A 20,158-nucleotide genomic window follows, 5' to 3' on the forward strand; every position below is an offset into this window, starting at 1 on the left:
CATTTGTGGCAGTCTGTATATTCTTGGAACCCATACATGTTTGAGAAACATTATCAAGCAATGGCTGAATACAAACCAGAGGCTATGAAATATCTTCAGGAAACTCACAAGAAATTGTGGACCAGGAGTCAGTTCTCCACCTTGTCAAAGGTGGATTATATTACCAATAACTTGGCTGAGGCATTCAATAAATGGGTAAGCAATAAGTTCAATTTGTCATGACTTTCTTTTGCATTGATATCTTTTTTATTCCAGTACCTAACCATTGATTCCTACATTTGCAGATAAAGGATCACAAGGGCAAGCACCTGGATGATCAGATGGATACCATTAGACAAAAAATCTTGATTAAATGGAATAATAGGAAAAGGTGTGCCCAAAAGTTTGAAGGGAAGACTTTGCCTCATATAGTCCAGAAGTTGAGGGACGACAGCTATAACCTTGACATTGAAGTGATCACAAGCTCACCGATAGCATTGCTGAAATTTGTGCTAAGGACTGTTCTGCCACTGCATACATGTTTGTAGTCAATTTAATTGAGAGGACATGCTGAAAGTGATCTAGGCCCCTAAGTGAGTTTTGGTGGTTAATGACAAAACACATGTGCATTTAATCGTGTAATTGAGCATGTGTGCAGGTGGTGAACATGTATAGGTGAATCAAGTGACGTTATACGACCCTCAAAAAGGAAATGAAAAAGCGGAGCTCAAGTTTACTCAAGAAATTAGTTTTTGAATTTGAAATTTGAGTATAGGAATGCCGTACTATCAAGAGGGACTTGGTTCAAGGGTTTCGATTTAGATCTTGTGCTCAAGAGAACCTATACAAACGATTGTGAGCCACAAAACAACTCAAAAGAGCCATAAACCGAAGTTTCTTCCTGCCTTACCCGGATACTCCGGGTATAGGGCCGGATACTCCGGACCTCATTGCCCGGAGTGTCCGGGTGCTGTTTCCGGGCTGAAAAATCAGGGTTGCCCGGAGTCTCCAGGCATATACCCGGAGTCTCCGAGTACCCTTTCGCCCAATGGCTATTTTTGGGCTGAAGACTATAAATACCCCCTCCATACCCCTTCAGCCCCCTCTCTTGCCACTTTTGACGAACAGAACTCAAACCTAAGCCAAAAAGAGCTCTCTCACTCTCCCTTCTCCATTCTTGAGTGATTCCCTTGAGAGATTTGAGTGAGAAGCAAGCAAGAGCAAGGATTAGTGCTAGCGAGCCTCATTTCTATCTCTTGAGCACTTGGTTTTGGTCAAGCTCGCTGATTCAAGTTTGTTACTCTTGGAGCCTTGTGCTCCTAGACGGCTAGGCGTGCTTGTGATAGCTCAACCAAGATTGTGAGCTGCACAAGAAGTTTGTAATCTCCTTTCCTCGCCGAGGAATCCATAGTAAGTAACCTTGGGCTTGAGAGGTGATCTCGCCCTTGGAAGAGGAGCATAGGGGTTCTTGAGCACCTTCTCTTGAATCCTTCCTCAACGGAGACGTAGCACCTTCGGGTGTGAACTTCGGGAAATAAATCCTTGTCTCCTTTGTGTTAGTTTACTTGGTTTCATTGTCATTTGCTTGTGAGACTTCTTTTCTAGGGTTTGAGCTCGATCTACTCACTCACGAGTTTCTAGTGAACTTTGTTTGTTGGATATCAACCTTAAGGAACCCCTGGTACTCTTTCTCTGGCTCGATCTACTTTTCTTACAGAGATTCTTGCAGTTTCATTTCAGGTCATTAAAACCCGGAGACTCCGGATATAGCTCCGGATACTCCGGACCACCAAACCCGGAGTATCCGGGCATATACCCGGAGTATCCGGGATAGTCTGCATCTGACATTTTTGTTAAGTGTTTTAAATTGCAGATTGCCTATTCACCCCCCTCTAGGCATCTTAAGATCCTTTCACATGCACCTGCAGGGCTTGGCAGGAGTCTGGAATACCCTGCTAACATGCCATTGCCTACATCACATCAATTCCTGGTACTCACCTACAAGACTATGTGCATGAGTACTACTCAATTGAGAAATTCAAAGTTGCATACAAGGGTTCTATCCCTAGTATTCCAGATAAATCCATGTGGCCCAAAGCCACACATGGCTTCTTCATGCATCCTCCATTGCTTAAGTCAACTGCTGGAGGAAGGAGAAAGAATAGAATGAAATCAGCTATGGAGGGAGGTAATAGCAGAAAGAAGAAACATAGGTGCCCAATATGCCAGGAGTTAGGGCACCATTGGTACATTTGTAAGAATGGGAATCCAGAAGACATAGCTGCAATGGAGGCTGTGAGGTAAACTTTATAAACATTACTTCACTTTAGTTCACTGGTTTTAATAACTATCATTGTAGATCACCACTCGCTTTTATTTCAGGGGTCCACCAAAGAAAAAGCTCAAGAAAGCATTCACTTGTAGCACAGAGACTAGCATTGTTGTGCCCACTCCTGCATTAGGGATGGTCTTCCCACACAATGAGGTAGTGGCCAATGCTACACACAAGAAAAGAAAGAGAACATCATCTACAAAAGCAGGTGTCACAAAAAGAAAAGGGACAGCAACCAGTACTTCGACAAGCACTGCCGATACTAGGTCTACCAGGTGTTGTCTTAAGCTATTCTCAGTTTCATTACTTTATCATGTACAATCACCTCACCAATACACATTTTTTTTGCTTTTTACACAAGATCTGGAACTGGATCCAATGACCCTCTTCCTCTCCAAGTTTTGCAACCTGTGCCTCTTCTTCAAGACACCGGGTGCCCTGAAGCCACAGAACATACAGTGCAGACACCAAGGAAGAAGTGTGCCATCAAGAAAAAAACTTACACCAAAGAGGGCTCTTGCAGTTGTGGCAGCCAGCCTGTCCAACCCCGCTTCAAATACTAGAAGCAAGAAGCAACTCCAGCTTGAATAAAGTGTGATTCCAAAGTGTTATTTTGGCTGCAGCATTTGTTTGTCATGAAGCATCAGTTTCTTTTGGCATGGCCGTACTTATGATCTGGAGAACTATTTCTTTTGTTGTGATGTTTCATGCCACGTTTATGTAATTTAGGGCACTTTTTGTTTGCAATTCTACTATTTATGTTGGTGAATTGAACAAGTACTTGTTGCTGTGAATTTGTTGCTCTAATTGTAGAATGAAAAATGGTGTATGCCTCACTGTTATTGTTCTAAATTCTATATGCTTAGGGCATATTTCTATTTTTTTAATTATCAAATCAAATTTCTATGTCCCCTATTATATCTGATTTTTTTTAAAAAAAATAGCACAACAGGCCGGGAGGAGGTTCTCCTCACGGATGCCTTTATTCTTGTTTTATTTTTTTTATTTTGCATTGTGTTTATTTTTTTATTACATCTGCAATATAAAAAAATTGAATCACCGGATGCACACCCCGCCCAGCCACTCCTGCGCCCCACCGCCCAGGCACTGTGCGCCAACCTCCCTCCAGACCAGTCCGGTGCTCTGATCACCAGCTCAGGAGTAAAAATGTTTTTTTACAACTCCGTTTACCATCGTTACACCCTATTCCGTCCAAAAGAGTATGTGGGTAAAAAAAATAGTGGCATGGTATATAGATGCGACCGATCTTTTTAGAGATATATAGGTCAGAGTAATTTTCATAAGCGTATACAGATTAAAGACTTAGGAAATGAACTGAGCAACACGAGGATGCGATGCTACCATACCAAAACAGAGGAAAGAAGGAAAGAAAGTGGTTGAGGACACGATACACTCGCGCGGATCGAGCCCGAGAGGGACAACCACACACACACAAGGCGGCGGCGGCGGCTGCTGCGGCTCCTCCAATGGCGGCGATCACCGCGCCGCCGCCCCCTCCTCCCGCCTCCACCTCCTGCCGCCTCCCCCGCCGCGGCGGGCCTCTAACCCGCATCGCCGCTGCCTCCTCTTCCCCATCCTCCCGCTTCCGCCCCTCTTCCACCCGCCGCCCATCCTCTTCCACCTCCTTCTCCGCGGCCGGCAGCAGCGGCGGCGGGGGCGAGATCCTCCACGTCTCGCCACCTTCTCCACCCGCCAACCCCCCGGGGGCGCCCGTCTACGTCACGCTTCCCGCCGACGCCGTCGGCCCGGGGGGGCGCGTTGCGCGCCGCCGCGCCATGGGGGCCTCGCTCGCCGCGCTGGCGGCCGCCGGGGTCGCCGGCGTCGCCTTCGAGCTCTGGTGGGGCGTCGTCGAGCGCCAGGGCCCCGGGGAGTACGACTGGGCCGGCTACCTCGACCTCGCCGCCATGGCCCGCCGCCACGGCCTCCGCGTGCGCGCCATCCTCGCCTTCCACCAGTGCGGCGCTGGCCCGCACGACCCGCTCTGGTGCGTCTCCCTCACCCCACTTCGCCAGAAAGGCCCCTCTTTGTCCATCTTCCCCACTTACTTTGTTAGGTTTCAGCTGAACATTTCTGCTGTCAACTGTAAAATTCAAATCTGCATGGGATTAGGGGATGCGGGTTGAAGCTCACCGAACAATTGCAGTGAAAAAACCTGCATTTCTACCCCTTTTGGAATCATATGGATTGGGTATTCAAGTAGTATTCTCTCAGGTAGAAACTCACGGAGGGGGTGGCATGTTAACAAGTTCTAAGTGATATGATGGGAGCATTGCAGTATTCTATTGCAACTTATTCTTCATTTTGTATCCCCCATTGTGGCCTGTTTATACTGTTGGGCAATGCTTGTAGCCTGAATTGAACGCTTTTAGATAATACTGTGTTGAATAGCTATGGAAATTGTCATGATTCTAATGATATTTCTGTGTTTCTCCTTTTCTTCACATGGCTTGCAATTTTTTTTTGTTACACTACAATGCACAAAAAAATTAGGAAAAAACTCACCCTCAGTTACTGATGCACAATAACTAGTGTCATTATGATTACTTGTTTTATTAAAATCATCCATGTTTAGTGCTCACACTGCCACGCTAAGCATGAAATGCAGCATGTCAATAGTTCTTTAATTGCATCTAGGGGAAACAAAAGCATTCATATCAGACACATGCACACCCAACAATGGAGCCACAATAATGGTCCAAGAAAATACAAGCCAATATTTAGCATTGTAGTCACTACAGAAGAGGTTTTACTGAGGCTGGTTCTACATTCTGAGAAGTGAGATACAAAATGAACATGCTCGCTATCAAGACCAAAGTAGAAGAATCTAGCAGACTAGAGATAGGGGAGGCTGGTATTGATACATTTTTTCTGCTTAGGCTAAAGTCATTAGGGGCTACTGCAATATGAATGCATGGGAGCTAGTTTTATGTGGTTGTAATAGCCTATGATGCTTCAGTTGTGGTTTTTAGATCATCTATGTGATGTTGTCAAAAGGCCAAAATGATTTTTTTATGACTTACCTGAGCATATTAATCAATGGAATGCCCCAGAAGATCATCTTTTGATATCGGATGTGCTAGTACCAACTCTTTCCCAGGATGTGCTAGTACCAATATTTATTGTGATATAGCAAGTAATGAAGCCACATGGCATTATATTAGACTTCTGTTAAATAAACACATTCTTGTTTTGCAACTCAGTAACTGCTTTACTTTCTTGTTTTCCAAGTTGTGCTTTTTTTTCAGCCAAGCTGTTGTTCACGCTTTTTATTGCTATGGTGCAAAGTTCAATTCACTGGGTGTTGCATTGCTGCGCACAAAAGCATATCTTCTTTGTGCCTAATGGTTACAATTTCCTTCCTTTCCAGGATTCCTTTGCCAAAGTGGGTGCTTGAGGAGATGGATAAGGTTCCAGACTTGTCATATACCAATAGATACCAGCAGAGAAACAAAGAATACATCTCATTGGGGTGTGATAGTCTTCCTGTTCTGAAAGGAAGATCACCTATGCAAGCTTACTCAGACTTCATGAGAAGCTTCCGCAATACTTTCGAAGATTACCTTGGGGCCATAGTAACAGTTTGTATTCTCCTTGGTATTTAAGCACACAAGATTTATAGTACACCACCAAAAGGATGTATTTGTTTTACACCTGTTGTCTTTCAGGAAGTTCAAGTTGGAATGGGCCCAGGAGGTGAGCTTAGGTATCCATCATGCCCAACTGAGAAGCTGAATCAGCCAGGCAGTACATCCAAACTTGGGGAATTTCAATGTTATGACAAGGTACATTGCGGAATAAGATTTTTACTCTAAAATCACTTCAAAATTGTGACTTCAACTTAGTAACTAGTATAGGTTAGCTCCCTATCGTTTGAGCTCATACAAGTCTGCTCTATATTAGGAGATTGCATTTGTAGAAATGATGTGTGAGGTGTGTTCTATTTTTTGAGCCATGCAATAACAAGGTCAACTCTGCATTTGCTGAAATGATTGGAAGAAACGCATGTGTCAGAATCACGCACCTGACACCATATTTCCGCTACAAGATTGAGTTAATGATATATGTGTTCTGTTGACAGTTTATGCAAGCATCATTGAGTGCTCATGCACAGATTCTTGGGATCCAAGAGTGGGGGAGTGGTGGTTCAATTGGCATAGATGGCTCACAGCATAACCTCGAAGAAAGTAGTTTTTTTCGCGCTGATGGAGGATATTGGGATACACCTTATGGTCACTTTTTCCTTGAGTGGTATTCAGGAATGCTTGTCCTCCATGGAGAAAGGCTATGCATGATAGCTGACACTATTTTCTCCGGTACTGGTGTGACCATCTCAGGAAAGGTTGCTGGCATGCATTGGCACTATTATACTTGTGCACACCCATCTGAACTGACAGCTGGCTACTATAATACCCTACTGAGAGATGGTTACCTTCCTATTGCTCAAATGTTTGCCAAGTACAAAGCTGCACTGTGCTGCGGTTGTTTTGACCTGAGGGATGCAGAAAAAACAAATCCTGAGAGCAGTCCAGAAGGGACCCTTCGGCAACTTATAGGTGCTGCAAAAATGTGCAATCTTCCCCTTAATGGTGAAAATTCTGTGACTAGGCTGGATGATGCATCACTGAACCAAGTGATAAGAAGCTCAAGGCTCTATTCAGGTCGGAGTTCAGGAACCTCATTTTCCTTCAACTATGTTAGGATGAACAAAAGCTTATTTGAGTTCCACAATTGGAGTCGATTTACAAAGTTTGTTAGGCAGATGTCAGATGCCAGAACCTTTCTTGCAAGACTAGATGTCAGGAGAGGGCAGCAATACTTGTCTTCAATGTCAGTTGTTTGGGTAGTTAGTAGGGCATGTGCATATACATGAAGTTTTCAAAAGCAATTGGAACTCATGTACATGTATTTTTCAAGCATAAATGATTTGACAACATGGAAGGAGAAGTTTCGCTCGGAATATGGCTCATTTTTAGTTGCCAGAAGGGCAGGCATGGATATGCTATATTAGTTTCATGCATACGCCATTGGTTGACCAAACGGTCATCATCTTATATTTGTTTGTTGTAAACTGATGGTCCGTGTACCTGTTGTCAACAATCTTGAGTCTTGAAAAAGAAATGTCTCTGTTACTACAGCATGCTAAAAAAGGGTCCTGTAGCCGCCATAGAAATTGTTGGAGCCCTTTTTTTTCATTTCCTTTTTGCCATATGATTCCTACACTATTCGTGTGGATGACTGAACTGTTTCCTATTTGTGTGGGTAATGCGATCATCATATGTAATGTAAGTAATCTTAGGTGAGCTGACGATTCAAACTTGTTTCCTATTCTTGTGAGTGTTGCTGGATGATGCAGCACTCGTCCTAAAGCTAGGGTCATAGAAATCCACAACGAATGTACAATTTGTTTCTTAATGGCGATTTCCATTTGAAGGGTAAAGCTAGAGGCAAATATTCAAAATTGACAAATATTCCATGTTATGTAATCACTCCAGTTAAAATTCGGCAAAGACCCACTCCATGAGCTAGGAAGAACTGACATGAATAAATGTAATTACAACATAGACTAGCAAACTACAAAATAATCTACGTCTCCAAATAATCTAACCTCCGGGAGGATTTGCCACCTTTTAACACGGGGGGGGGGGGGGGGGGGTTCTTATGAACAATTACAACAATTCTTGTTTATAAACTTAAAAACAGAATTTCCAGCACTAACTGCTTAATATGTACAGGGTTGGACTACAATTGCGTTCTGCATAATTACATGTACTGTTGGAGGAAAAAAAACAATGGTACATTTACCAAATACAATGAAGCAGCTAATGCTACCTAGTGACAACTAGATTACAAACAGGTGAAACTGAACTCATGGTACAAGAATTTTTTTCGTACCCATTGAATAGAGCAAAAGGCTGGCATGCATATCAACCAGAGCTTCCGCACGAACTACCAAGGTGTGCTGTAATATCGCTAACCAAAAGCCTGATGACATCGCTGCCCGAATTACGTGAGATCTCCATGCACTCTTCCAAGTCTGCATTGCATGCCAGCTTCACCCACTCATGGTCATCGTCGAGATACTTGATATCAAACGTGCCCACATCCATTCTTAGCCTCTTTGCTACTTCATTTTTCAATACAGTTATACTGCCTGAGCATGGGAACCGGAATCTTACAATGTCTTCCTTAAAACTTGCCTTTATTGTTACAGTCCCTGAATGCTTCATTGACACCAAATTACTGGGAGGGGCCAAAAAAGGTTGGTCGGCTGCTGGAGTGAAGAGATTCTTCAAATCTTTGGAGCTGCCAGAATCCTCAATCAGCATCCTGGAAAGTGGTAACTGTGGTTCTTGAAAATACTCTTTGTGGAACTCTTCAGGATTAAGTTGAGGTTCTGCAAATGTTGAAGCAATTGGCTTGCAAACGAATGTCCGGTTTGCTGGACTTCCCTGGCATGACCCCTCTGAAGTACGTGAATTTATGCTGCCTTCTCCAGATGAACTTCTCGAGCGAGAAGCTTTGTCTGCTTCAAGCTGAGAATCATTGTTATTGTCTATAAATCCTTGCTGGGCCATGAGTATACTAAAATGGCCATCATTTTCAAGTGATTTTTGCAATGATGAATCTCTGTCACCATCAACAACGAGATTTGAAGGTTCTGCAACTTTATTTTGAGTTACTTTCTCTACATTGAGAGAATCCGATGAAGGGCCAACAGGAATAGGAAGAGGACCTGTGATAGATGTTAGATTAAATGCAGCATCTGAGCCTTGAACAGACTCGATCACCTGCTTTAATTTCGAGAGAGACCGGTTGACCTTATTAATTTTTCGAGATGGCCAACGAGAAATCCCATGTTGCCGGCAGATGCGCTTCATGGTTGTAGGACAAACTGCCAGATAGAAAAAAGGAAGTTAGCTTCCACAGTTTACACTATATGAAAAAAATCAATGTTTTGTCATCTCTACTCCCTCTTCAGATTCTAGAACAGAAATTGTTGGAAAAGAAAGCTGAAAGCAAGGAAAGCAAGGAGAGTTTATAACAGAAGTGCACAACACACAGGCAAAACAATAATGATGCTTCACTGCATCAGATTTGCTTGCTATGGTACTGTATTAGGCCTTCCTATGTGCCAATGCGAACAGAAGATCCAGTTTGAGTCTCAAAGGAAATAAAGTTTAACCAAGTTATCATCATTCTCTCAACAAGTATTTTATGTTGATCCTATGTTAATAAGAAGATTTTCTATGCAATCACCCAGTTCCCCATCAACCCTTCCAGTTCCAAAAATGCAAACGCCTCCGTGCAGACTCTATCCGCTATGGTTATAGAGCTTAATAAAATATTCTACTTATTCAGTCCAGCAATCTAACCATGGGCTTTCCCAACAAGCCAACACCATGAACTTAAAATCAAACTAAAATCCCCATACTTGTCAACTCTAACTAAACTCCCTTATTTCAGAAGAAAAAGAAATAATACAGCAGATGAATGCAACATAAAAGCCAAGAATAGCATGGATTAGACTATCATTTGAAAAATGACAAAACTGCAAATGAGCCGGGATACTAAAAGTTGGCTAGGAAGAATGGAACAATAAAAAAGGAGTATAGTGAATTTGAATATTAGAGGCATACCACCAAGGCTTTTGGCTGCGTTTTTCAAGCTTCCAGAAAAATATTGCTGAAGAACCTCTAAACTTATAGTTTTTTCAGCCTTCCCACGCCTTCTTTCAGGGGGTTTGCTAGTTTTGGGAAGCACCAAAGAATCAGAAGCACCGCTACCATTTGGTCTGCCAACAGAAGTGCCATTGTCTTGAGAGCAGTCATCAGCCATCAAATGTCCCTCTGGCAAATTTGGAACATTGTTGTCCCCATTATCAAACGTGTGGGCTCCTCCATGTGTATCACCTTTGGGTGATTCATGAAGGGAGCCATCAGAGTTATCAAATTGAGCATCTGTCTTGAATTCTTCATTCTCGATTTTTAGCACATTACTAAGTTGAAGTGAGACCCCACTCGAGTCTCTGTCACCAACTACCTTTAGGCTACGAAGACACTGCTTCATCAGAGTAAATATAGACTCCAACAAGGCATTTTGGTCATGTTCGTCGATACAATCAGGTGGCAGGAAGAACTCCAATATGTAGTCATCACGTCCAGTATAGGAACTTTGCAAGCATATTGCAAAGCAGCCAGCCAATCCAAACATACGAGCATAGTGTACAAGGGGATACTTTAACTTACAGAACTTCCTGATGTCTTTTGAAAAGCAAGGTTTGCGTGTGATAAATGCCTTTCCAGAAACCCCTTGCCCCCTCTGTAGGTGATGCTCTACACAGGCATCTCTAAAACCCCACATATGAGCATCAATCACATGAAATGCCACATCACTAGTCGACATGCAGACCTCCCCCATGCAACTTCCGTCAAAACTTAAGCAACTCTTCTTCAAACCACCACCATGTGCCAATACACTTCGATACTTGCAAGGAACCCAAGTTTGTGCTAAAGGAAGCTTGTGCTCTTCACATACCACAGTCAAGATCTCGAGTATTTCCACCAGAGCAGTCTGACGGCCTTCATTGCATATCTGAGTGAGGAAGGAGATGAACGAAAACATAAACCACCACATAGTATGAACAGGAAAACATCCATACATATTGTACTGATTGAAGGCTCACCTGGACATTTGGATGGTCCAATATCTCCGTGCTTTTAAGATTTACTGCCTGCAGCAGTATCGCCAAAATGTAAGGGGGTAATTCAACAAAATCTAAGCTACAGGTGGTCATTATAGTTGATGTGTAAGGTTACTAACATCAACCTTGAACAATTTTAGCTATCACATTAATGTGTATGTGATACTAAAATAACATATGGCAAGAAATAAGGAAAAGACCAACCTCAAGTGCTTTGCAGACTTTATCGACCTCACAGGCATAGTTTATCTTCTTGGATGTCATTATCAGTTCAACAACAGCAATACACGACTGAGCAGAAGGATCAAAAACAGGCAGGGCAACTGTACCATGAACATTGTAACTGATCGCATGGTTAAGCCGTGGAAACTCGGTACTGCTGTAATACTGCACATTTGGTGTCCACTCAGGCACCTTTAGCTTGTAGACACGGCCAGGTAGCCCCAGCTCCCCAACATTTTCCCCATCTACTGAAAACATGTACATCATGGATACAGCCCTGTACTGTAGTAGCCCGATGCTCTGGTGGTCAAGCACAAATGGCTGTCCTGAAGTAGTAAGGACATAGCGGTCTCCATTCTTAACTGGTGCCCAGACTTGAACCAACAGATGTTGATCTGTGGAGTCCTTAAAGTACCTGAGAGCTTGCGTAAGCCTCTCCTTGAACAAGCTAGAGTTGTCCGTGCCGTCTTCATCCAGTGATAGGTGAAACTGCCATTTGTGATTGATTTGTTCTACCCTCTTACTTGTAGAGTCAGAATTCCCTGAACAACAGAAGCAGAATTGTAAGAGGGGAAAGGCTAGGATCGAAGCATACAATAAAGGGGTGGCGCTGTAAACTAAATGAAGCAGAAGTTCTGCTTATGGTTGGCTGCTTGGTTCGAAACCTCCTAGCGCTCATATGAACAGTTAGATCGCTGTTTCTATATATAGATGGACCAAATTTTATACACACACAAGTTAGAAATGGCATGGTTGGTCTGGTCTATGGTTTCAACAGAGTGAAGCAAAATAAATGCTTGAATACACAATACAGAATCAAGAACCTATGAAATGAAGATGTCACAGTTTATTCGGCACGTAACTAAAGTTGACCTCAATGTCGTAATTTAACTATAATATAGTTAGATAAGCGAGGCATTATCCAACTGCTTCCACTTTGAATACAATCTAGCATACAGTCCATGGCGTCATAACCCACTGAAAAATCTAGTAAATACAGCACGGGGTAGCTTTAGAGACAGCACAAAAGCACTAGGAGACAGAGCAAAGTAGTCCATGCATTATAGTGTAAATTAGTAAATGACTCAGGCAACAATATGTAGCACAAGAAAGGAGGGTCTCTCTCTTCCTTTTGTGTGTGCACACTGCACAGTAAATATAACCAAGGACACCTCGCACCTCCTAGTGGGATCCAATTTGCCATCAACAAATCCTGGCAATGATTAGCATTAAAAACGAAGCTTGACCCCACCAGGTCGGAAAGAAAGGCATGTTTTTTTAGTCTTAGCTGCACTAAGTAACCAAATGCGCTCGTATCGTTGCAAACTAGGAGATGCAGCTAACTTTGGGACATTTTGTCCATACTCCTGCAAACAGGAAGCGCAAAGATTCTGTTTGATCCAAAACTAACGAGGCAAATCCTAAGAGGCCAATAAGCATAGCAGAAATGAAGCAAGCCCCCTACCTAGAGTTTTCCGTAAGAATAAAAATATCAAAGTCAAACCGGATAAAGCTTGGAACTTGATAAGATTAGTAGCGTATTGGTGACAAGAACAAGAGCAAGATTCCAACTTTCCGCGAATCCACTAGGTGCAGGCCAAAGCAAAGCAAAGATGGTGGAGCGGAGCACAAAATCTGGCATGGGACGGACGGGAGAATCTCCAGGCTTCTCTTTTTTTTTATTCCTTTCTTTTCGTCTAACAAGTGTTGTTGCGAAATCGTACGATCCAGCAGGAAGCTTAGAGCCGATGTGCAATAGAAAGAAGGGAGAAAGAAAGTGTCACCTGAGCGGGCCCTTTGGACCTCCTCAACGACGGCGGCGGCGACGGTGGCCTCGGGCGCTTGCGGGGCGTCGAGCGGGAGCAGGTGTCGGTCCTCGAAGAACCAGAGCGGCGAGGGCGGGGTGAGCCAGGAGGAGGAGTTGGCCGGCAGGGGAGGCAGCGGCGGGGAGGCGGAGACGGAGGGGAAGAGCAGGGACGAGGTGAGGGAGTCGAAGGGCCAGGCGTCGGCGGAGACGGCGCAGGCGTCCCCGGGGCCGGAGGTGGGGGGGTCGAGGTCCATGGTGTAGTCTGCTGGTGGCGGCGGCGCTAGCTAGTACCGGAAGAAGGCGGCTGCGGCGGCGGCGAGCTGGGCCTGGCTAGCGGCGACGGCGACGGCGGAAGAGGAGGAGGAGGAGACGACGACGACGAGCCGGTAGTAGTGGAGGGAGGAGGCGGGGTGCCATGTGGGGGAGGGGGGATGGATCAAATGTGGCTGGGGTCGGGGGTGGAGGGAGGTGCGCTGCCGCGGGCCGGAGTGGTGGACCGGAATAAAATATTGACAAGTGGGGCAGCCAGATCTTGGCCTCTTCTCTTCTTTTTTTTTCTTTCATCATCAGAGAGAGTCTGCGTGTGATGCCAGGAATCACATCCCCGCCACGGCAACCCCATCAGTATGTATTATTGCTCGGAGGCTACTGAGATGTCAACGTTCAGACTCGTGGCTCCATTAGACACATCAGTATTCTCTGCATGTTGGTAAAGAAAGTTGTTTTGAGTACTGACATGATCTCTCAAAATAATTTTAATCACTATCTTTTTATTATAAAGTATTAATAAAATATAGTTAATGTATGCTTTTACAAAACTCAATCCAAAATAATTTATTTATGATCAAAATTTAAAATATTTAATTTGAGATAAACTTAAAACGACTTTCTTTGCTAGCACGGAGAGAGTATGTGCTCCAATCAGTGAGGTTTGATACTATTTGTATGATTGCTAAATGATGCGTAGCCATTTGCGCATTGGTGCTTTTCTTTTTTCTTTTTATATATGCCATATGTAGCTTGCTCGTACAAGTCGCGCTTGCTCTTTCAGCAAAATTAATATGATGAGCGAGATTACTATGATCCAGTGATAAAAAATACAATCAAAACTTTCACTTCGTAATTAGCTTTTGATGTGTGCTAACCGATACACGGTTGCAATGACTTTAATGTCACTGGACTTTATCGGTACAAATTGAACTTGCCCCTGCGAAAGCCACTTGAGATATTTCTTTGTACTGCAAGCAAGCGAGAAGGTAAGAACAAAGACGAACAAGATATGGTTCTCGTCATTTTATCTAGCTACACATATAGCATACATATATTAGATATTGTTGGTGATAAGTGGTAAATACAAGCAAATCTAAAAGAAAGAGCATAAAAGCAGTGGCAGATCCATGATATATAACTATCAGGAGATTTTCTTCTATCTCTAGACAGTTTCTATTTCTTCTCATAATACATCCGTACAAAAAATTGTAAGTGGTGCTTAGGAGGGGTTTTATAAATCCGCCGATAGTAAATCCACCGCTAGATCCGCTCCCGCATAAAGCATACTATAAAGCGCATGGTATGGAGAATTTGCTGGTAAAATAACGGGTGCACTCCGACGACATGGCTGTAGCAATAATCGGCCCCACCTCAGACATGGCTGGTAAAATAGCGAGCCGCACGTGTAGAGCAGGCAGAGGGCCAGGCTCGCTGCTCGCTACGACGGATGGATGGATCGGATCATTGGTTGGATGCTGGGAAGGCTGGCAGTTGCTATCTGGGTCGCTGTGGGCGCACCGCGCTCCGGCGACCGCGTCCCGCTCCGGCTCCGGCTCCGGCTCCGGCAACCGCGCGGCCGCGTCGCAGCTAGCGATGGCTGCCTGCGGCTGCGGCTGGCCCCCTCCAATCTGGGACGGTACCGTAATGCTGTATTCTATCGCCGACCTGCTCGGCTGCTCGCTGGCGGTGATGGCGACGGGTGTGTTGAATTGATTGATCCCTTCACTTGCTAATTGCCATGGATGGATCGGATTCGGATCGGACACACAGATCTAACAGTGGTGCCAGTGCGCATCGGCATCCGCCCACTGGAAAGGGATCCGCTGCAGTTCGGTAGCCTGCAGTTGGGCCACTGACAGGTGGGCCTGCATGTGTGGAGCCCATGTGTCAGGGACACCACTGCAGGGCACTCAACTGCAGGGCACTCAACTGCAGCGGATCTCGTTCCCCGCCCACTGGCCTTCATCTCGATCCATCAGCCAGATTCCGGTTCAGTGCACCCTAACGAGCGATCGTTAGGAATAGGCTGGAATAGGATTCAGCGAGCGAGCGATGAGCTAGCTAGCTGACGTTCCTTGCTTGGTTTCTTCCATCATCATCAGCTTCAAGCAATCAGGATCATCACCATTGCTAGCTGCCTCCGTCTGCTACAGTACACCAGTTCTTCGATCATCACCATTACTTGCCTCTGGTAATTCGATCGGATCTGACGAAGCTGTATGTGCAGGCATGTCGGCGATCCATCACGCATTTAATTTTCAGATAAACTAACTAGCTAGCTAGTGCATGCATGTACTATGTGACGATCGAGAGGCCAACCTAGCTAATATAAATAAATGGAGTCACCACGCAACTGTGTGCGTGCGATCATCTTTTTCTTCAGTCTGTAAACAAGCAACTATTTAACAAGATGGATGGATGTACGGAACTATACGGCTCTTTGGAGTATTCATCGGCCGCGGATCCATACTTGTATGTATTGGTAAGCCAAGAATACTCCTATAGCTATACATGTGGGGGCTCAAATCCAACGCATGATGCAAGGGAGTTCCTTCGTTCTAGGCCGAGCTCTGTTACAATAATTGTAAAATACCATAAGATACTTTGAGTTACTTTTTCTATAAATTAATTTTTTTCTTGGCCGTTCATCTATGAAAGATATTTTCAAAATTTCAATGAATAGTACGTCATATATTTTTGTACCACCGGGTATTTTAGTTCAAGTACTTCAAAATACTTTCTACTTCGATCACCGTACGATTTGTTAGATGGAGGGCTCTTATTTTTTATTATTGTAAAAATCTATTATATTATTAAAGGAGTGTTAAAAGAACCCACCACGTTCGCCGAGAGGGTCTAAAAATTCCCACATTAATCTAAAAAAGAGAAGAATTTGCACCGTTAGATTTTATGAAGATCTAACGGTTCAAACTAACTCAAGAATTCATATCAAATACTATTAATAAATAGCTAATTTCGGATTTAAAAAATTAAGGAAAATTAAGACATGGCAAAGAGTCCATGTTGAATACTATTAGTAAATAGTTTAATTCGGAATTTAAAAATAAGGAAATTAGGGCTTAATCAAAGAGTCCATGTTGAATACAATTACTAAATAGGAAAATTCTGAATTATCAAATTAAAAAAATAGCATTACCACTAGATAAAAAATTAATATTAGCTGAATAGCTAAATTTAAAATGAAAAGTATAAATTCTATTATATTATTAAGGGAGTGTTAAAACAAACCACCATGTTCGTCGAGAGGGTCTATAAATTCCTACGTTATTCTATGACTGTCCAACTGTTGTCAGTTGACTAATTTTTTAGTATGTCATATTGTTAGTACTTGTTAAAAGTTTTGCAAACGGATTATGCATTCTGGACGATTGAAGAAGAGGGGGCATGGGTAATACGTGAGCTTGATGGAAAAACATATGTTTTAGAATTAATCTGGACTGTTAATACCTCTTTGCAAAGAGATAATGTTGACTTGAATTCCTAGCAACTACTGGTAGCTAGCAGCACGGTGGTCGCAGGCAATAGGCTTGCAGAGGGAGCCTCCGACGTGATGTGCCCCCGGTGTCGTGGCACTGCCCCGACGTGAAGAGATGTCGAAGATGGATATGATTAATAAATAGATAAATGCAAGAACTAGAATAAAAAAATTATTGTTGATATGTGTAGTGATTATGAATCATATTAAGAAGAAAAATAGCTAAATAGTATCAAATGCAATAATAAAAATCCAAGTTTGAGTTTCATGGCAAATAAAGTTAATAAATACTCCAAATTAGTGAAGATCTAAATAGTATTTGTGTATAGGATTTACACCATTCGATTTAATGAAGATCTAACGATCTAAATTGGACAAAAGAGTCCATGTCCAATTTAATGAGATGCAATATTTTAAACTACCAAAAAGTGTCTGTATCCAATTAAAGTTAAATACAGGGTCCACATGACATAAAAACTCATGTTACCATCTATGTCTCGCATTAACCTTCCTTAAAGATGCAAAAAAATGGCAGCATCATAAGCGTGACAACAAGACTATAGTTGTATTGTATTGGTACTATTGAAAGAAATAATTGCTTTGAAAAATCTTTGGAACGCCCTGCACTACGACGCGACCATAGTCTTTGCCCGAGATTCTGAATCACAACTTTTTGAGTCTCAAGAACGTCATGCAATACATGCAGCTGCATGAAGCACACTGGATTCTACTCAAAATCATTGCCGAACTCAATCAATCCATTTCTTCTGGAGCAACCAAACGTCAAGATAGGGACGAAAAAATAATGATGATGCGCAGAGTTTCACATATTGCAATCTATTGCAAGACCATTGGCACCTTATTATTGTAAGTGTGGGCCAATGAATACGCAGATGAATTAATGTGAGAGAAATATCCGCTAAAGAACCAATGCTTTCTCCAAACAAGAATTATCATCATAAATATTGCATATTCTTGAACAACTTTAGTTATTCAAACTAATCTGATGGTGGTCAACAAAGAATTATGATTCTATGGGCATATAATAGTTCCATACAAGTAATAATCACTGGGATAAAGGGTAAAGCACCAAAACCTACAAATAAATGTGACTATTATTAGCTCAATCTAAATAGATGCATGGGAAAAATCCAGGAGTTAGTCATGTGAGGAATCAAATAGCATAGAAAATTATTAACATTATTATCCACATCTAATTTTCTATAAGTACACACTAGGCATGGAACACAAATGTGATCGATACCTCTAAAGAAGTATAGAGAAAGAGAAGATAAAAAGATAAAGAAGCACCAAGATTGAACGGGTAAGGAAAGTAGAAAAAGGAGAATAGAAAAAGAAGGCAGGAAAATGAGAAAATGAGGGCAAAAGAAAAGGACAAAAATGAATTTATTGGTTTAGTCTATAAATAATATCATTAGAATGAGAAAAATATTAAATTATAGCCATGTCCTGGACATTTGACATCTTTCATATATTCATGAAAAAATAGAAGAAGCGGTTCTACCGAACGGTTTTCAAAACAGCTCTATATCCATAAAAAAAGCTGCTCCATCAAAGAAGCCACAACTGAAATTATTTTAGCCACAGATACAGGCCTGAAGCCCTGCTAATCTATCTCAAAGTCGATTGGCTACGGTACAAAATCAAATGATTCAAACAAATATACGTTGTCGATGCTCCTCTTCGCTCAGAAAAAAACCCTGAGGCACAATACTAAACAGGAAACTTCTCCATTAGATGCATCAGATGCGATACACACTAATCGATTTCAAATGTACCGAGGAACAAAATAGAAGATAGAGAAATCAATAAAATTTGCTAGAGAAAATGAAAAATAAAGAAAAGAGTTAGAAACAACAACAAAGATATATGGAACTATCTATCACCGAGATGACAAAACTCTAAAGTAGACCAATATATGCAGTCATATGGGCTAAAAACAAATAAATTGTGCAGTAACCAAAGTGGGAAAAATAATAATAGGTTCGGTTAAATAAAAAATTTAAAACATATATGCATTAACATAGCATGCATATATATATATAAGTTTTCCATAACATTTATTTACCAAAGCCAGCAGGAGGCCTCAACTTATTTTTTAACATAACTTTTTTTTTGTCTAATCCATGATCATTTTTATTTCGCTCCGATGATGAGTCAGGTCTAGATCTGCTAGATGCTACTTAAGTGCTCCAACAACTACACTAGATATATTTTCGCTAAATATTAATCAAAATATTGCAAGATACAAATCGAACTCCAACATCTAAGTTACAGATTGTTGGCAAACATAACTATCAAATACATATAAATATATTTCATAATTATAAAAAACTTTATATGAATACAATTATGTACAATTTGCTCCATATTCAAGGTGATCCAAAATTGAATTCAATCCTCAAATTTAGATTTTGTAGGTTTAAATACTAAAATATGCAACTATAATATAGAATAAAGCAACATAAAAAGTGATGATTGATATGAACTCCTATGCATAGAAAGCTGCAAGTAGTATAATAGTCAACAAGAGCAAATGAGAGGTAAATAAATTACAAAATACATATCTTCCGTCAATGTAAATATTTTTAAAGAATTAAATAAAAAACTAGCTACCCGCGCTATTTGCGCGGGCCACCTTGCTAGTTCTCATATATCATATCGATCTGCAGTAATATATACAATTAGTCTGACGTATATATGCTTGCCTAGGCTACTCAACTAGCTCCTTAGCTTGCGGATTTATTTGCTTAATTGCCACTACTCCACTGATGCATGCATGCTTTGAGAATTAACCGTGGAAATAAATGAACATATAATAAATAAATTCAGAACATGTACAGCTAGTAGCAGAGCAAATAATAAGCTAGCTAGCGTACATCGTCCAAAGATGGAGATTACATTCGGTATCCGTTCCTGGATCCGGATCGACTAAATCCTTGGCGACAGGTACTGATATATATGAGATGCTGACACTGACCGATCATATCTCGACGCCCAGCAAGGCATGCAAAAGAAGCTGTGGTGGATGATTGTCTGATGACTAGTCTAGCTTGTGTGCCCTGCTAGCTAGCTTGCTAGCTACAACCAATGCATGTAGTATATATGCTGTAGTTTGCTTCTTTTTCCAGCTTCTTCCATGATACATATGGATGTAGTACCCGCCTCTACTTCTCGTAGCTAAAAATCGATTTGTAGAAATGGGTAACATGCTTATCCTTAGAAATCGATTTGTAAGAATAGATCATGACGTGATATGTTCCTAGAAATCGATTTGTAGGAACAGGTCATGGCGTGTTCTGTTCCTAC

The 20,158-nt window shown here is 42.0% G+C and overlaps 3 protein-coding genes across 3 annotated transcripts; 2 read left to right on the forward strand and 1 right to left on the reverse strand.

Moving 5' to 3' along the window:
- Positions 1 to 1,938: 1,938 nt before the first annotated feature.
- Positions 1,939 to 3,147, forward strand: LOC120672146. Its single transcript, XM_039952443.1, has 3 exons — positions 1,939 to 2,279; positions 2,362 to 2,586; positions 2,673 to 3,147. The coding sequence occupies exons 1-3, from the start codon at positions 2,065 to 2,067 to the stop codon at positions 2,872 to 2,874; spliced, it is 642 nt and encodes a 213-aa protein (XP_039808377.1). The 5' UTR covers positions 1,939 to 2,064; the 3' UTR covers positions 2,875 to 3,147.
- A 516-nt stretch (positions 3,148 to 3,663) lies between these two features.
- Positions 3,664 to 7,538, forward strand: LOC120673989 (beta-amylase 3, chloroplastic-like). The gene is made up of 4 exons (XM_039955052.1): positions 3,664 to 4,316; positions 5,700 to 5,910; positions 5,998 to 6,114; positions 6,411 to 7,538. The coding sequence occupies exons 1-4, from the start codon at positions 3,667 to 3,669 to the stop codon at positions 7,200 to 7,202; spliced, it is 1,770 nt and encodes a 589-aa protein (XP_039810986.1). The 5' UTR covers positions 3,664 to 3,666; the 3' UTR covers positions 7,203 to 7,538.
- Positions 7,539 to 7,985: 447 nt separating this feature from the next.
- LOC120673988 (protein NLP3-like) lies at positions 7,986 to 13,532 on the reverse strand. Its single transcript, XM_039955051.1, has 5 exons — positions 13,040 to 13,532; positions 11,238 to 11,797; positions 11,016 to 11,063; positions 9,970 to 10,924; positions 7,986 to 9,224 (listed from the first exon to the last, which is right to left on the reverse strand). Exons 1-5 carry the CDS (start codon positions 13,314 to 13,316, stop codon positions 8,257 to 8,259), a joined length of 2,808 nt encoding a protein of 935 aa, XP_039810985.1. The 5' UTR covers positions 13,317 to 13,532; the 3' UTR covers positions 7,986 to 8,256.
- Between the last annotated feature and the right edge of the window lie 6,626 nt (positions 13,533 to 20,158).

This window comes from Panicum virgatum, chromosome 5N (genome assembly GCF_016808335.1).
Source record: "Panicum virgatum strain AP13 chromosome 5N, P.virgatum_v5, whole genome shotgun sequence".
In the NCBI taxonomy this organism is placed as follows: domain Eukaryota; kingdom Viridiplantae; phylum Streptophyta; class Magnoliopsida; order Poales; family Poaceae; genus Panicum; species Panicum virgatum.

What these genes read in the sequence shown, in the direction of transcription:
- LOC120672146 (XM_039952443.1), top strand. Translation starts at nt 2,065, where the DNA reads ATGTGGCCCAAAGCCACACATGGCTTCTTCATGCATCCTCCATTGCTT. An exon ending in GCTGCAATGGAGGCTGTGAG is followed by an intron (nt 2,280 to 2,361) that starts GTAAACTTTATA and finishes CTTTTATTTCAG; the next exon opens with GGGTCCACCAAAGAAAAAGC. An exon ending in GCCGATACTAGGTCTACCAG is followed by an intron (nt 2,587 to 2,672) that starts GTGTTGTCTTAA and finishes TTTTTACACAAG; the next exon opens with ATCTGGAACTGGATCCAATG.
- LOC120673989 (XM_039955052.1), top strand. Translation starts at nt 3,667, where the DNA reads ATGCTACCATACCAAAACAGAGGAAAGAAGGAAAGAAAGTGGTTGAGG. An exon ending in GGCCCGCACGACCCGCTCTG is followed by an intron (nt 4,317 to 5,699) that starts GTGCGTCTCCCT and finishes CTTCCTTTCCAG; the next exon opens with GATTCCTTTGCCAAAGTGGG. An exon ending in ACCTTGGGGCCATAGTAACA is followed by an intron (nt 5,911 to 5,997) that starts GTTTGTATTCTC and finishes GTTGTCTTTCAG; the next exon opens with GAAGTTCAAGTTGGAATGGG.
- LOC120673988 (XM_039955051.1), bottom strand. Translation starts at nt 13,316, where the DNA reads ATGGACCTCGACCCCCCCACCTCCGGCCCCGGGGACGCCTGCGCCGTC. An exon ending in AAGTCTGCAAAGCACTTGAG is followed by an intron (nt 11,064 to 11,237) that starts GTTGGTCTTTTC and finishes ATACTGCTGCAG; the next exon opens with GCAGTAAATCTTAAAAGCAC. An exon ending in TGGACCATCCAAATGTCCAG is followed by an intron (nt 10,925 to 11,015) that starts GTGAGCCTTCAA and finishes TTCCTCACTCAG; the next exon opens with ATATGCAATGAAGGCCGTCA.